This window comes from Pelophylax lessonae (assembly GCF_965119305.1).
Source record: "Pelophylax lessonae genome assembly, chromosome: 1".
In the NCBI taxonomy this organism is placed as follows: domain Eukaryota; kingdom Metazoa; phylum Chordata; class Amphibia; order Anura; family Ranidae; genus Pelophylax; species Pelophylax lessonae.
The window spans coordinates 790,880,956-790,897,081 of NC_138768.1; the positions used below are offsets into that span (position 1 = coordinate 790,880,956).

General features: G+C 42.0%; 1 protein-coding gene across 2 annotated transcripts in view; it reads left to right on the forward strand.

Annotated features, from left to right (window-relative positions):
* Nucleotides 1-16,126, forward strand: part of SLC2A9 (solute carrier family 2 member 9) — a 532,155-nt gene that overhangs the window by 111,044 nt on the left and 404,985 nt on the right. For both annotated transcript variants that reach the window (XM_082252420.1, XM_082252421.1), the window contains exon 6: nucleotides 14,528-14,673. In XM_082252420.1, coding sequence (XP_082108546.1) covers nucleotides 14,528-14,673 — 146 coding nt within the window. The remainder of the gene's footprint in view (nucleotides 1-14,527; nucleotides 14,674-16,126) is intronic.

A 16,126-nucleotide genomic window follows, 5' to 3' on the forward strand; every position in this document is an offset into this window, starting at 1 on the left:
CCGGCACTAAGATGGATGCTATCCAGCACAGGAGCGAGAAGAAGCCGGAAGAAGCCAGCAGTGACGTCACGCGGGCGCCGCCACCGTTCGTAAGTAGGAGTCGTTCGTCACGCCCCCGTTCGTAAGTAGGAGTCGTTCGTCACAGGGCCCCGTTCGTAAGTAGGAGTCTTCGCAACTCAGATGTTCGTAAGTCGGGGACTGCCTGTACTGGGGATTTTTCCGGATACGAGCCTAGATAAATTTACCACACTCTTTTTGTAGGAAACACTATTTGCTGTCAGGAAGTTAATTGCTAGGCATTGGATGCGAGACAGCCCTCCCCTGTTCAGTGACTGGGTGAGAGACATAAATGCCACCTTACCTTACAAAAAGCTAGTCTACGCCCACAGGGGCTGCCCTGCCAAGTTTAATAAAATCTGGAACAGATGGTTGCAGACACCAGAGACTTGCAATTGAGGGCTCTTTTTATACATACCTCTGCAGATCTTAATGCTATGTCATGTCGGACTGTTGGTGCACCATGGTCTCCCCTTCAGTTGGGTTCCTTTTCTTCCCCCACCCAATATTTGGGATGTCTGTTTAGTCTGGATTGCGACTATATGCTGAAAAGTTTATTTTTCCCTTTTCATATATGTTTTATGTTTTTGGTATTCACCTTTGTACGATTTTGTACTCTCGCTTGTACCACTTTTTATACTGATTTTCAATCAAAAAAATATAAATTTTTTTTTGATCTGCGTCCGCCCTTCCAGTGCTCCTTACCACTAAGACCAGTTATAGGTGGAGGCGGTGACCACTTTCTGCAATATTGATATCTATATTGAGCCAGGCAAAGCACTGACACCTTTGCCGCCATTGTGCGATGTGCTGGGTGTTCAGTGTGACCCTGTGCCTTTAAGGAGGGGTGGGCTCCATCTAGTCACCTGTCCTCCATCTATCCCAATAAATGCATGTGCTCTCATTGTAGAGACTCTTTAAATTGTAGAGTTAGGGACTGCAGATCACAGGGTGCCTTGTCGGGGCCTGCAGCTTACGCATGTATTTACAAATGTGTGCAACCAAACCCCTGTTTTTAACGCATACTGTTAGACAGTTCAATAAGGTTGGTCGCTGGATGGTTGGTAAGTTGTGACTGGAAATATCTTCGTTTTTTTTTGTTATTTTAACAGGCTTTGTGAATTGATCCTATTTAATGTTAAAATATTATTTGTGGTAGTTTTTGAAAAAAAACCAAATCAATACTTCTAAACAGATAATGACAGTACTGTGCAATAAAATACATTCTAAATGCAGTAAAATGGTGGCTGTCAACTCATGGGGAATAGGGAACCTTCCCTGTGGCCCATGCCATCACAAAGGTGCCGCACATAATACCTAATGCTCCAAAAGACATGCTACATAATGCTACAGAAGACAAGTCAGAGACATGGTACATGAGACTGCCAGAGATCACTGACATTACAGCCTGTTTACAAAATCAACTCTGTCACTGCTTTTTGCTGGGGTCCAAGGGCCACGTGTCAATAACCAAAGGGTTAGATGTAGCTCTCAGGCTGCTAGTTGGGGCACCAAGGCAGTAAAGCTACAGAGGGTAATTAGATGCTCTCAGAAGAGCAGATGGTTTTGAGGTAAATTAAATAATAACCTCAAATACACCAGCTTAAACATACACAAAACTATGGTGAGGATTGTTGATGAACATCATTAAATTATCCATCTGGGTGAATGAAGCTGAGGTTTTATAAGTATATCTACCTATGACTACACAGAAAGTCTATCAGATGACCCTCTTCTTATGAAAAAGACAACATGTTGGCTAAACAGAAAAAAAAAACAAAACATTTTTTCAAGACATTACAAGCCAAATCCAGCCCAAAACATTCATTTTACTTTAAGGGTTATCATCTTTGTTAAGTTTTGGTTGTTGTCTCTATATCTGTTGGGTTGTTTTACTCTCATTTTCAGGTGTCAAAATAGGGAGTCAGGCTAAATTCCTTCAACAGTCAAATGGACAGCAAAAATCTTACATTACAGGACACAGGACGAGTGTTTAGGAACATTGAAATATGCAGCTGTCTTTCAGGACACTGGCAAAAAAAGCTGTATGGACAGCCTAGTAGGACCCCCCTCCCATTCCCATTTTTTTCCATAGGGAAACAAATGTCTTCTCTCTGCTCTGAGAAAAGAAAATATTCTTATTAGAGATATGAGAGATAGCGATAATGTTGTTTTGAGGCCTAAGGTATTCTGTCTTCCCAGGGTGTTTTCTTCCTTACACCTTAACCAGGACATTATTCTTGCATCCCTATGCCTTGCTCCACATCATCCCAAGGAGATTTCTCTCCACTGTCTGAATGTGGTAAACACTGTTTAAGTGTATCTCTCAGCTTCATTTAGACAGTCTGACACTTTCTTTGTCATTCTCGAGGGTCCAGCAGAGGACAACCTGCTTCTCATTTTACTATCGCCAGGTTGATTAGCCTACAGACTTCAACATAGTCCCACCTTTCCATGTAAAAGTGCTCTCCAGTAGAACAGCTAGTGTTTCATGGGCTTTCAGCAATGAGAGATCTGTTCTCAGATTTTCAAAGCTGCCATCTGGTCTGTTCTGTTGTTTGATAAAATTTGTAGGAAAAGAAATAGGTCATACTCCATCATGAAGTTACTTGAATCGTCATGCCAAAAACCCAAACAGACAGGGACTGTTTAACGCATTTCACACGGGTCTCTGAGTTTGTTCACATAATGATAACATTTACTACGTGGGTTTGTAGACCTCATCTGATACCAGCTTCGGTTGTAAGGTCCTTCGGGAGGCTTTGTAAGCGCTATTAAACCCCTTCTGTTGACCTGTTGGTTTATGTTGGCCTCTTAGCTTTGTTGCTCACCCCCCTAGTTGATCTGTTTTTGGGCACCCTAAAGCAGTGGTCCTCAACCCTGGCCTACAGGGCCCACTAACAGGCCAGGTTTGCAAGATAACTGAAATACATCCCAGGTGATATAATATGCTGCTCAGTGATTGCATCTCCCCAAGGTAATACTTAAAATCTAACCTGTTAGTGGGCCCTGAGGACCGGAGTTGAGGACCACTGCCCTAAAGTACCTAGATACTCATGTTGCATCTTTTAATCTATGGTTAGGAAATTAGGATATTGTAATTTAGCTGGGTACACATGGGCCGAAAATTGACCCAAAAATGGTCGTTTCAGCAGGAACCAGCTGACTTTCGGCCTGTGTATACAGCTCTTCATCTCCCGACCGGCTTCTGTGGAACTAGTATGCTGGAAAACCAGCATCTGATGAGCTCTCCCAGACAACGGCTGCGAGTGCTGATCACTGTGAGTGGGCAGTTCCCCTATCAGAACACAATAGCTCAGTGGGTGAGATCGCAGCGCTAACATCGAATGTGTTAGTACGGCGATCTTTGTGGTTTTTGTGGTTCAGCCTGCTAGGTTGAAGGTTAAAAAAAACTTACCACGTGTACCCATTACTGTAAGATTCTTTCTTTGGATTACATTTTGAGGCGCATGTCCCTCACCTATATTCTTATGATCCATACCTACCATTGCTTGCTAAACAGAATCATGCTGGGAGAGGGAGGAGTTATACAGGGCTGTCCTAACAGCTTTGTTTGCCAGTTTCTAATCTCCAGAAAGGCAGCTGCTTAACCCAATGTACCTGAATACTCATACAGTGACCTGTAATGTACTCTAAGAAAATAATTACAAAAGTTGAAGTAGCGTAGGGAAGGCTTGGAACATTTGTCAGGTTTTTTGGAGTCTGTGCTCTCGTGTGAAAGATTCCCCTTACTTTTTGCCTGATGGCCATAGCCAGACCAGAAAGAAGGCAGCACCGAAATCAGCAAAAACTTGATATACTGTACAGCCAGGGGTGTATTTAAGTTTTATGCTGCCCTAGGCCTGACTAAACTTGTGCACCCCCTAATTTAATTATGACCCATCCCTTCCTGTAAAGGGCACACCTCTTCCTGTAAATGCCACACCCCTTCCTGTTTATGGCCCGTCCTGTCATCTGTAAACCACAGACCATAACCTACAGTCTATCAGTGCCTATCAGCGTAGCCTCATTAGTTCCCATAAGTTCAGCCTCATCAGTGCAGCCTCATCAGTGCCCATCAGTGCAGCATATCAGTGTGGCCTCATCAGTGGCCATCAGTGCAACCTTATCAGTGCCCATTAGTACAGCATTATGTCATGGGATTAGTAAGATTACTCCTTTCTTTTAAGATATTTGGACTTGTGTTTGCTGCCACTGATTGTAATCGTAGGATTATTTCACTTATGTGTATGACTAGGAAGTCCATAGTCATTATACAAATAAGTGAAATAATCAGTGGCAGCAAACACAAGTCCAAATATCTTATAAGATTGGAGTAATCTTACTAATCCAGTGACATATTGCGATCACACATATAGGTGAGCAGGTCCAAAATATTATTGCAATCATATACAATTAAAAGTCTTAATTGTATATGATGCAATTCAATATGCTCGCTCAAGGACAAGGATGTTTAAAGAAATGCAATTATATTATTGACATGATGCCTGCCATACCTGGGGGTGGAGGAGGGTAGGCGGAGTATTAGACTGCAGTGCCACACTTATTAGCATTGGGGGCCATTGGGCCAGTTGTATTAAGTGTGGTTGGCGGCCGGCAGTCTGTCCATATGTCCTTACCCACTGGTATTATCATAAGGGCAGGTAGCAGCGTGACCGCTTTATGGGGGTGCCAGACTGATTTGCTTCCTGGACCCTGCCCTCTGGCCCAATTCACCCCATAAAACTGGCACTATATTAAAAGTGTAGCACAAGCCGGTGGTGACCCTTTTTGTGTGGGAGACGGGAGGAGGCTGTTTTTTTTTTCATGTGGGGAGCAGCTTTTTTGCTGCCCCCCTGCAAAGTGCCGCCCTAGGCCTGGGCCTTGTTTTCCTAGGCCAGAATACAGCACTGTGTACAGCTTTTCTCCACTCCATCCAAAACTGTCCTAACATTGGAATCAAAGGTTGGTTCTACAAAACAAACCTTGAAACTAAGCAATAAAACATGTTTTTGTTTTAGGAAAGAATGGTCCTACCATCCAAGTACTGAACAATACTAGTTTTGGGTCACAGAAATTGTCATTCTTTAAAGTTTTACCTTCACTAAAGAAACTGATTTTAAATCTACTTTCAAACTTCAGAGGCTTTCACGGAGTGTCTACATGGGGGAATAAACCGTGCATTTACACATTGTAATGCAATGCTGTGTCGTTTCAATACTGGGAGATTGCTGTGATTGTCTCCATTCTTCTGAACCTGTTCAAAACAGCCAAATTATCCCAGGCAGGGTGCATTATTCTTTCTCAAAACATGCCATTGTTTCGTTGAAATTATAGAAGCTGCTTCTTTTTGGATTTTCACTCAATTTTATTATTCTTAATCTGTTCATGTGGGAAGCATTGCTCTATTATGCTGCCAGGCTTCCAATGTGATGTTCCTGCAGATCTTTAAATCATTTCTAATATTACTTTAATAACATCAAAAAACTTTCCAGTACAGTTTGTGGCTTTTTGTTAGGTTACATATAACCATTTTAATACTCTTCTACTCTAGGACAAAAAACTGCCTTATATTTATTTAGTCTACATAAAAATATTAATATAATGCCAAACCTAAATATCCTGAATTGTAAATAAACGAATGGGAAGATCTGGAATAAGGGTACTAAAGAGGTATATTTAAATGACAACTTTTAAATTATAACTACCTCATAGGGGTGGCTGGCATAGTTGAATATTTAAACATATACGGTACCTTCATGTCTGCTCGCAGGTTCTTCACTGTGCAGCCCTGTGTGGCACTGTTAGTTTTTTTTTTTTCAGGATTTTTTCAGGTAACTCATTACTTTGCAGATCTTTCTTTTATCGTCAAAATACACGACATTGTCAAAAGTATCAGGACGCCTGCCTTTACATGACATTTAATGTCTTCCCAGTCTTTGTCTGTGGGGTTCAATGTTGAGTTGGCCCACCCTTTGCAGCTATAATAGATGCAACTCTTCTGGGAAGGCTGTCCACAAGGTTTAGGAGAGTGTCTATGGGAATGTTTGACCATTCTTCCAGAAGCACATTTGTGAGGTCAGGCACTAATGATGGACGAAAAGGCCTAGCTTGCAGTCTCCACTCTAATTCAATCATTTGTGTTCTATCTGGTTGATGTCAGGACAAGGCCAGTCAAGTTCCTCCAACCCAAACTCGCTCATTCATGTCTTTATTGACCTTGCTTTGTGCACTGGTCCAATCATTTCATGGAGGGGGGATAATGGTGTGGGGTTGTTTTTCAGGGTTTGGGCTTGGCCCCTTAATTCCAGTGAAGAGAACTCTTAAGGCGTCAGCATACCAAAACCTTTTTGACAATTTCATGCTCCCAACTTTGTGGGAACAGTTTGGGGATGGCCCCTTCCTGTTCCAACATGGCTGCGTACCAGTGCACAAAGCAAGGTCCATAAAGACATGGATGAGCGAGTTTGGGGCGGAGGAACTTGACTGGCCTGCACAGAGTCCTGACCTCAACCCCATAAAACAGCTTTGGTATGAATTAAAGTGGAGACTGCGAGCCAGGCCTTCTCATCCAACATCAGTGCCTGACCTCACAAATGCGCTTCTGGAAGAATGGTCAAACATTCCCACAGACAAACTCATAAACTTGGTGGACAGCCTTCCTGAAAGAATTGAAGCTGCTAAAGCTGCAGAGGGTGGGCTAACTCAATATTGAACCCTACGGACTAAGACTGGGATGCCATTAAATTTCATGTGTTGGAAAAGGCAGGCATTCTAATACTTTTGACAATATGGTGTATGTTCAAATTAAAAAGTCCTTCCATTCAAGTGTAGAAATATGTGTTAAAAAAACAAATTAGAAAATGATTACATGATAAATATTTTAATGCAGAATATAAAATAAATAAAGTCCTGCATGCTGCATCTATAGTGCATGTTTGGTGTGGTAAAAAAAAACTTGCACCAAAAAAGCACATTCGGATTGAAATCAATGGAAAATGCATCAAAAACTAGGCAAAAGCGCATCAAGGGCACCTGTGATTGCATTTTTTGGTGCGTTATTTTTTTAAGTCACATGAGAGATTTATGCGATTTGACCCTGCAGGGTCGCGTTATTAAGGTGAGAGGCAGATAATGCTTGGTGGTGGGAAGCTGCGAGCACGGAAGTCACACTAATTGTTGTTTTTCACCAGACCACAAGTGGACTTTGTCTTTCTTTCTTGCATCACTTCAAGCTATGGACTGTCTCCCTTATCATTATTATCAATATTTATAATTCTATTGTTGACTCTGCAATTTGGGTCATATAATTTATTATAAGAGGGTTTATTATGACTGTGCTGCACCATGTTTTACGTATTATGTTGAAGGTGTTCAGATTGCCCTTGAGTGTTAGCTGCTGGTTTATACATTGTTCAAAAAATTCAGCGCTGAATCTTTATTACATACATGTTATTTTTTAACAGATGCAAGCTAATCTCATGCAACCACAAAACGCACTGGAAACGTGGCAAAATCACGGCAAAAATGCTTATGTGTTTTCACCACATTTTCGCAACAGAACAGTGTAATGGCAGGGTTAGATGTGCGGTTGAGGGGCTCCAAAATGCGTAGTTGAGCAGCGTTTTTGCCACCTGCCCCTTAAGCTGCAATAGGCAGCAGACAAGGGTGTTTACATGCTGTGGTCACAATGCTTCGCTTCGCGCCCACAGTAAAGTTTACCCGAGATGTAGCAATGTAGCTTGCTGCCCACTGAACACCACACACACCTCCCTGCTTCATGTGGTTAGCAGGGGCGTAACTACAGGGGTTGCAGGGGTTGCAATCGCTACCGGGCCCCATGCTCCAGGGGGCCCGGTAGCAAACCAGTGGGTGAACTTCCAGGATCGCAAAGGTCACACTTGCGACAGGACCCTGGCATTGCACCACTGTGGGGAGGCCCCAAGATTGCAGGAAGGGGGCCCACAAGATTGCAGGAAGGGGGGCCCACTGCAGAACTTGTGAAAGAATCCTGCTGCGGGACCATAATAAAAGGCCATGCAACGCGTGTAAAGAGCCCCAGGATTAGTGGGAAGAGCCCTGGGCTTGAAGGTAAGGGCCCCGGCCAGGGGTCTGGGGGGCCCTTCATGGTTTCTTGCATCAGGGCCCTGAAGGTTCTAGTTACGCCTCTGGTGGTTAGGGTGTGTTTGGCGGCTAAAATGGGGTAAAATAGGCATTGAGAAGGTGTCACATCGCTTCCTCACTGCCTGTCAGTAGCCTCTGAAGCGTGATCCGGACGTAGATCGGGCTTCAGAAGAAAGGGAGAATTAAAAGCACGCCTAAATCTACCTTGAGCCTATGTGTCCTTGAGTACAAGTTCTTCTTGTTTCAAAAATGTACAGCTATGCTCCCTCCTCACGAAGGGGCTAGCTTGAGTTATGTCTAGATAGAAGAATAGTCTACTGTTGAAACCCAACTCTCAGTGTGGGCTGCTGGCCTTTTTCTCTTGCATCTCATACACTTTGATTCATACACTTAAGATTGGAGAGCTCCAGCCCACAAGTAACACAATTCCCTTTAAATGTCTGTTAGAGGTTGGAGGGGACAGAAATGTACTAATTTTATTTAATACCCTTACCGTTTATCTATTATCTGAATTAAAAAAAAAATCAAATATACTAATACATGTATACAAGATGTAATGCTCTGTCCTATATTAATGCTCTAATCAAGAAATATTATAACAGAAAGTTTCCATTATTAAATAATATTATTTATGAAATCTTTAAATCTCATTAGAAGTCCTCTACAGGAAATGACCCCTTCACTGACTTATAACTCAAACAGGAGGGATAATAGGAGGGGTTGAGCTAATACCTGTCTACAAATTACCATGTGTAAAACTTTAGTTGTAGCCTTTAAAACACTAAAAATAATGATTTTTCCAATGTTTGTATACATTTCCAAACTGACCCAAATAAAGATAAAAAATATTTCAATACATCATACAGTCCATCCATCCATACATAAAAGTATTATTTGTATTGTTAATAATCAAATATTATACATGTAGCACCCTCCTAGTCAGGTGCTAGGTAAAAGCATCAGATTGCTTTCCTGCTTATCAGGGAGCAGGATTTCTAGTTAGGCCTGTTACATGTGTCCAGATGTGATTCACTTGGTCTGAGGGAGTGTCCCCACTGTATCCAATAGGGAAACCCAGCCAGTGACACAGAGGCTTTTGTGGCAGTCCCAGTGGGAGGGCACAACAGTGGTGCATCCTAGGATTGACCATAAAAGCCAGGGACACATGTGACAGGGGTCTTTGGGCGAGAAGCCAGGTCCCAAGAGGAGGGTGATGCCTGTCTCTTCTCCTGTCAGGCTGGAAAGTGTTCACAGGCAGTCGGCCTAGGGGCTGAGTTGTAAGGTCCTGTGGAAGCAGACAGTGGAGCAGTGGCAGAAATTCCTGTGAAAAACAGTGTCCGTGAGTAGCAGGGAGCTTGCCAGGGGTCTGCAAGGGGACCACTCCAGGGAGAGTCAGTGGACAAAGGCCAGCACACACAGTGGGTCAGAAAGTGGGTGCCAAGATAGACCCTGAAGAGAAACTTAAATCACTGTTCATAATTTAACCGGTTGCTGACCGCCGCACGACTATATACTGCGGCGGTCAGCCCCGGCCAGGCAAAGTGACGTATATATACGTCACTAGCCTGGGAGCCAATAGCGGGCCGGCGCGCTCCTGCCTCAGCTCACCTCCGTACGTGTGACCGGCGGACCCCGTGTCCGCCGGTCACTCGCGATCGTCCGCTGTGAAGGGAGAAAGGCAGGCGGCTAATGTAAACAAAGCCGCCTGTCATTCTTCCCTGTGTAAAAGCACTGATCTAACGGTCCTGCTATGTAGGACCGTTGATCTGTGCTTTTACACACACAGCCACATCCCTGCACAGTAAGAAGCACGCCCCTAGGGACACACATAGTCACTGCATCTCTAATAAAATTAACCCCTTCCCTGCCAGTGTAATTTTTACAGTAACAGTGCATATGTATAGCACTGATTACTGTAGTAACGTCACTGGTACCCCCAAAAGTGTCAAAAATGTCAGTCAAGGGTCCGATCTGTCTGCCCCAATGTCGCAGTACCGCAAAAAAAATCGCAGATCGCCGCCATTACTCGTTAAAAAAAAAAACAACAAAAATGACAAAAATCTTTCCCTTAGTTAGTAAACGCAATAACTTTTGCGCAAACCAATCAAAATACGCTTATTGTGATTTTTTTTACCAAACATAGGTAGCAGAAAACAAATTGGCCAAAAATGTAAACATTTTTTGATTTTTACATTTTTTTGGGGGGAATTTCATATAAAAAAATGTGAAAAATATTGTTATTTTTGCAAAATTGTCGCTCTTTTTTTGATTATAGCGCATGATCAAAAAATCGCAAATGTCACCAATAGAAAGCTCTATTTGTGGGAAAAAAAGAACGTCAAATTCGTTTAGGTACAGCTTCGCACGACCGCGCAATTGTCCATTAAAGTCACGCAGTGCCAAATCGCAAAATACCCCCTGGTTAGGAAGGGGGTAAAATCTTCCGGGGCTTAAGTGGTTAAAACCTTCACCTCAGTGGCAAAGTGAAGCAGCGGCCTCGCTTCACACACCACAGATAGATGTCCTCAAGTTGTGCATAGTTGCTAGTTGGAGTATCCCACTCATCCCTTCTACTATCCCAGTTCCAAATAAATACAAAAACAACCAAATCCCCGGGACTGTTCATTGACTGATCTGAGGACTTAAAGCGATAAGTTTATTTGCCTGTTCCTATGGGTAACCCAGGGGAATCCACTCTCAGCAGCTCCCATGGGGGCAGTGCTACATATATATAATATATTAAAATATTCAAAGAAGGTTTCTAACAGGTGCCACACACACACACATAGATTTAGCGTTCAAACATCACTACTATAACCAGTTGACCAGTGAGGGTGCATTCTTTTCCTTGTCCTTCATGGGGGAGGTAGGTGGCACATGGCTCCCCCTTGTTGGCACCCTCTCCTGGGCAATAAGGGTGCAAAAGATTCTTGTGTCATTGGGATACCAGTCTGCATGCCTGGAAAGCAAGGCTGGTACTGTCTGGGAGGTGTAAAAACAGTTTCATGCAGCTCTGTAGAGAACTCTATCCTGGATAACCTATTTTTCACAGTTTACTGTAAATGTGACCGACTGTGACAATTGCCAAGTGCAATTTTGCACTGTTATAGAAAAAATCCCTGCAGGGAAATGGGATTCTATGGTAAAGAGTTTATTTTGTATAAAATGTAATGCTTCATCTTAAAAAAATCTTTGCAGGATGGCAATAACACTGGCCTGGAAAAAACATATAACTCCTACTGTTTCAGTTTGGATGAAGCTGGTAAATTATGAAATTCCTCTCTATAAAGACACCTACTTTAATAGAGGCTGCCAAAAGAAGTTCATAAAAGTGTGGGGTAAATGGCCTAATGATGACTCTAGGGCAAATAAGTCTAATGTTACTACTTAAGGGTTAAAATACTGTTTTCATGTTTTGCTCCCTTGTCCTAACCTAATACACTGAGAGGGTGAAAATGCCGGTTGGCCTACGAGGGCGTTTTTTTCTGTTCAATTTTCATTGATGTATAGGATGGGTTTTCCACACACAAACCTATGGGTGGTTTTCTATTTTGTATTATTTCTGTGTTGGCGGCTGCACGGCGCTCTGGCGGTCTGTCTGAGGCCCCGTTCACATAGGGACGACGCTACGACCTCGGAGCGGCCGCCATGGACTTCATAACATTGAAGTCTATGGCGGTCGCCTCCTGGTCGCCCCAAAGAAGCTCCGGACCCTTTTTCTAGGTCGGAGCGACTTGTGTCGCTCCTATTAGAACGGGTCCGCAGCTTCCCTATGGGAGGCGACCTGCGGCGACCTGTGAGGCGACCAGGTCGCCTCACAGGTCGCCCTAGTGTGAACTGGGACTGAGTAATCCCTGCGTGGGTGATGTATGTGTTATGTAAACACCAATAAACAGAATTAAAAAGAAAAGAAAAATCCCTGCAGGACAGTACAATATTACAAATAGGGTGAATGATGTGACTGGGGAACATTAAAGGGATTCTAAACCCAGAATTCACTCCCTGCATTAAGGTAAAAAACTTCCCACTACCTCTTTTACCCCCCCCCCCCCTCCTGTTCCCCATCCCCAGACATTTACCTGACTTCTCTCATAGCTCCAGCACTGTTCCAACTGTAGCACTGTTCCTATTACTTTGTTGAACACAGCAGGTAAATATAACACTTTTTTTTATTTTCATTTAAAAATAACAAATTAAAAAAACAAATTAGGCTTTAGTATCAAAAATTGTGAAAGTGTGTTGCCCTATGTGACTGTGGTGATAAATGTTAAAAAATAAAGTGATGTAACATGATCTTCAATGATATGACAATTGACCTTGGTGATGTGATCCATTGATGCGGTTCATGCTATATCATTGAAGATCATGTTACATCACTTTATTTTTTAACATTTATCACCACAGCCGCATAGCGCAACACTCTTTCACAATTTTTTATTTCTAAATAGGTTTGGGTCATTATATCAGTGTTGCTTGCTGTATCATCCTTTTACTTTATTTGATAGCGTGAGAGCCATACACTTAAAGATTTAGTATCACTTTAAGGAAACATTGACCAATGTGCAATATGTAATATACTGTAAAACTTCTGAACAGAAGCTTGTGCACATGAAATGGTTTAACCACTTTAAGACCGGAAAGAATTTGCCCCCTTAATGACCAGGCCCTATTTTGCGATTCGGCACTGCGTTACTTTAACGGACAATTGCGTGGTCGTGCAACGCTGTACACAAATAAATTGATGTCCTTTTTTCCTCACAAATAGAGCTTTCTTTTTTTTCTTTTCTTTTGGTGGTATTTGATCACCTGTGCAATTTTTCATTTTTGCTCTATAAACAAATTTGAAAAAAAAAAAACAATATTTTTCACATTCTGATATATAACATTCCCCAAACGAAAATGTAAAAATCCAAATTTTTTAACATTTTAGGCCAATTTGTTTTCTGCTACATATTTTTGGTAAAAAAATTAGCAATAAGCGTATTTTGATTGGTTTGCGCAAACGTTATTGCGTTTACTAACTACGGGAAAGATTTATGTCATTGTTATTGGTTTTTTTTTTAACGAGTAATGGCGGCGATCTGCAATGTTTTTTGCGGTACTGCGACATTGCGGCAGACAGATCGGACCCCTAACTGACATTTTTGACACTTTTGGGGGGACCAGTGACATTACTACAGTAATCAGTGCTAAAAATATGCACTGTTACTGTAATAATGACACTGGCAGGGAAGGGGTTAACCCATACACCCTTCCCTGCCAGGGTCATTATTACAGTAATAGTGCGTATTTTTAGCACTGATTACTGTAGTAATGTCACTGGTCCCCCCAAAAGATCAATGGGTTAAATACTTAAATGTATGCCTCATGCTTACTGACGTGTGTGTGGGGGAGGGGGGGTGTGGGGGTTCTGTGACACAGACAGAGATCGCAAGTTCAGCTATGCTGAATCCTGTGACATCCTCCTGTCTGTCACTGAGAAGATCCACCTGCTTTGTTTACATAAGGGTCTTCTCACAGTTTCCCCGATGATCGGGGAAGGGAGGCGGCAATCGGGAGCTCGCACTCACCTCGGGCGCCGCGCGCCGCCGGAATCACTAGGAGTCCAGCGACGTAGGTCTACATCGCTGGACCTAGGGGAGCCGTGCTGCCGCAGTAGGATTACTGTGAGCAGTCGGCAAGTGGTTAGGGGAATATGTTTTCAGTGACTTCTATGAAGAATTTCTCTGGCTCTATACCTATCTATAGGCCTTTCACACTCCCTCAACGTAATTGTAAACCCTTATATATACACCCAGTGATGTAATCCTCCTACATAAGTTGTACCTGTTTTTTTGCAGTCTTCTCCTCTCTACAGCCATTCAGAGTCCAGAATATATAAGCTTGTCTGAGCTGTGAGAAAAAGGGGGGGCAGAGAGCTGAAGTTACACTCTGCAAAGCTAAGTGAGGAGAGCTTTAAAAGCTGATTGGAGGGAAGGGACAATCCCCCCCCCCCGCCTTCACAAAGCACACAGGAACAGAGTTGAGGCTGTCACTAAGGGGGAGCTCCCTCCCCTGTCACCATTCTTCTCTTGGCCTTAGGAAAATGTGTCCAACGTGATTCATGCTGATAGCAGAGGAAGGAAGCAGCAGACATACATTACACTTAGTGCTTATAATTGAGACAAGTACACACTATAGAGGGACATGTATCATGTCTGAGGTTTACAACCAATTTAATATAGATAGAAGCAGTTGGCTTATTAGTATGTTTTTGCTGGATTGTACATCATCATGAAAATGTGGATGTATGCTATAAAATCTTCTTTCATGCAGTCTTAATACCTGGCTGTTTGCTGTGTTGTAGGTATAGCTCTCAGCACTCTCCCGATGTACATTAATGAGATCTCACCGAAGAGAATCCGCGGATCTCTGGGACAGGTCACTGCAATCTTGATTTGTGTAGGAGTGTTCACTGGTCAGTTACTCGGCCTGCCAGAAATATTCGGACAGGTAAGGGAATGCAATTTTTGATTTATTGATCATGACTACAAGAACAAACTTTACTTATCCTAAAATAGTTCAGTAATAACAGTTGTTGAAAAAAGATTTATTAAGCGATGGACACATTGGCACATTCTTCCCAGCATTTAAAGAGAATTTAGTGTTTAAAAATGGTTACATATACATAGAAATGTGATCTGCTTAACCACTTTAACTTCCTTAGCGGTAACCCCGAGCGTGACTCGGGGTGGTTTTTTCATGCTAGTATCGATTTTCCTGAGTCATGCTCGGGGTAGATGTGCAGAGCCTGCAGCGGGGTTCCTTACCTTCTCCTGGCGATCCAGCGATGATCTCCTATTGCTGTGATCGCCGCCGAGATCCCCGCCGCGCTGTCCGTCGCTCTGATGACTTCCTAGTTCTGTTCCCTGCAGCAGCAATGGTGCATGGGAGTGGAACTGGGAGGGAAATTCAAATGTTGCACAAAACACACATAAAAAGGAGGTGATACAGTGTAATCTGAGAGGATTACACTGTATCACCTTAGTATCAGAAAAATATCGAATATTATAAATTGTAAATTATAAATTATATTATTAACATATATTATATATATTATATATATATTATATATATTATAATATTTATATTTTATAATATATTTTATATTTTATAATATATTTTATATTTTATAATATATTTATTATTAATATAATATTTATATTTTATAAAAAATTGTACCGCTTTTGGTACATAATTCCTGACATAATTATACCGCCAGGGAGGTTAAGACCAGGCCTTTTTCTGACATTTCTTTTCTTCAAGTAAAAATCTGTATTTTTTGCTAGAAAATTACTTAGAACCCCCAAATATTATATATATATATTTTTAGCAGAGACCCTAGAGAATAAAATGGCAGTTGTTGCAATATTTTATGTCACACTGTATTTGTGCAGCAGTCTTTCAAACGCAATTTGTTTTGGAAAAAATACATTTAATTATTAAAAGAAAAAAACTGTAATGTTAGCCCATAATGTGAAAGGTGATGTTATGCTGAGTAAATAGATACCTAACATATCATGCTTTAAAATTGCGCTCGCTCCTGGAATGGTGGCAAATTACAGTACACAAAAATCTCCAGAGATCTCCATAAAATCTCCTTTTTAAAAATGTTTAAAGGTTACCTGTAACAAAAGACTTACAGAGGAGGTCTAGTGATAGAATAATTTCTCTCGCTCTAATGATTGCGGTGATACCTCACATGTGTGGCTTGAACACCATTTACGTATGTGGGAGCGACTTATGTATGATTTCGCTTTTGCATTCCAGCTCGGAGGGATGGGGAGCTTTACATTTGTTTTCCTATTTATTTTACTTTTTATTTTTACACTGTCCTTTTAATTCTTTTACATTTTTTTTTTTGAGCGCATTATTCCTAATGAAAGGAATGTGAACTTCCCGTGTA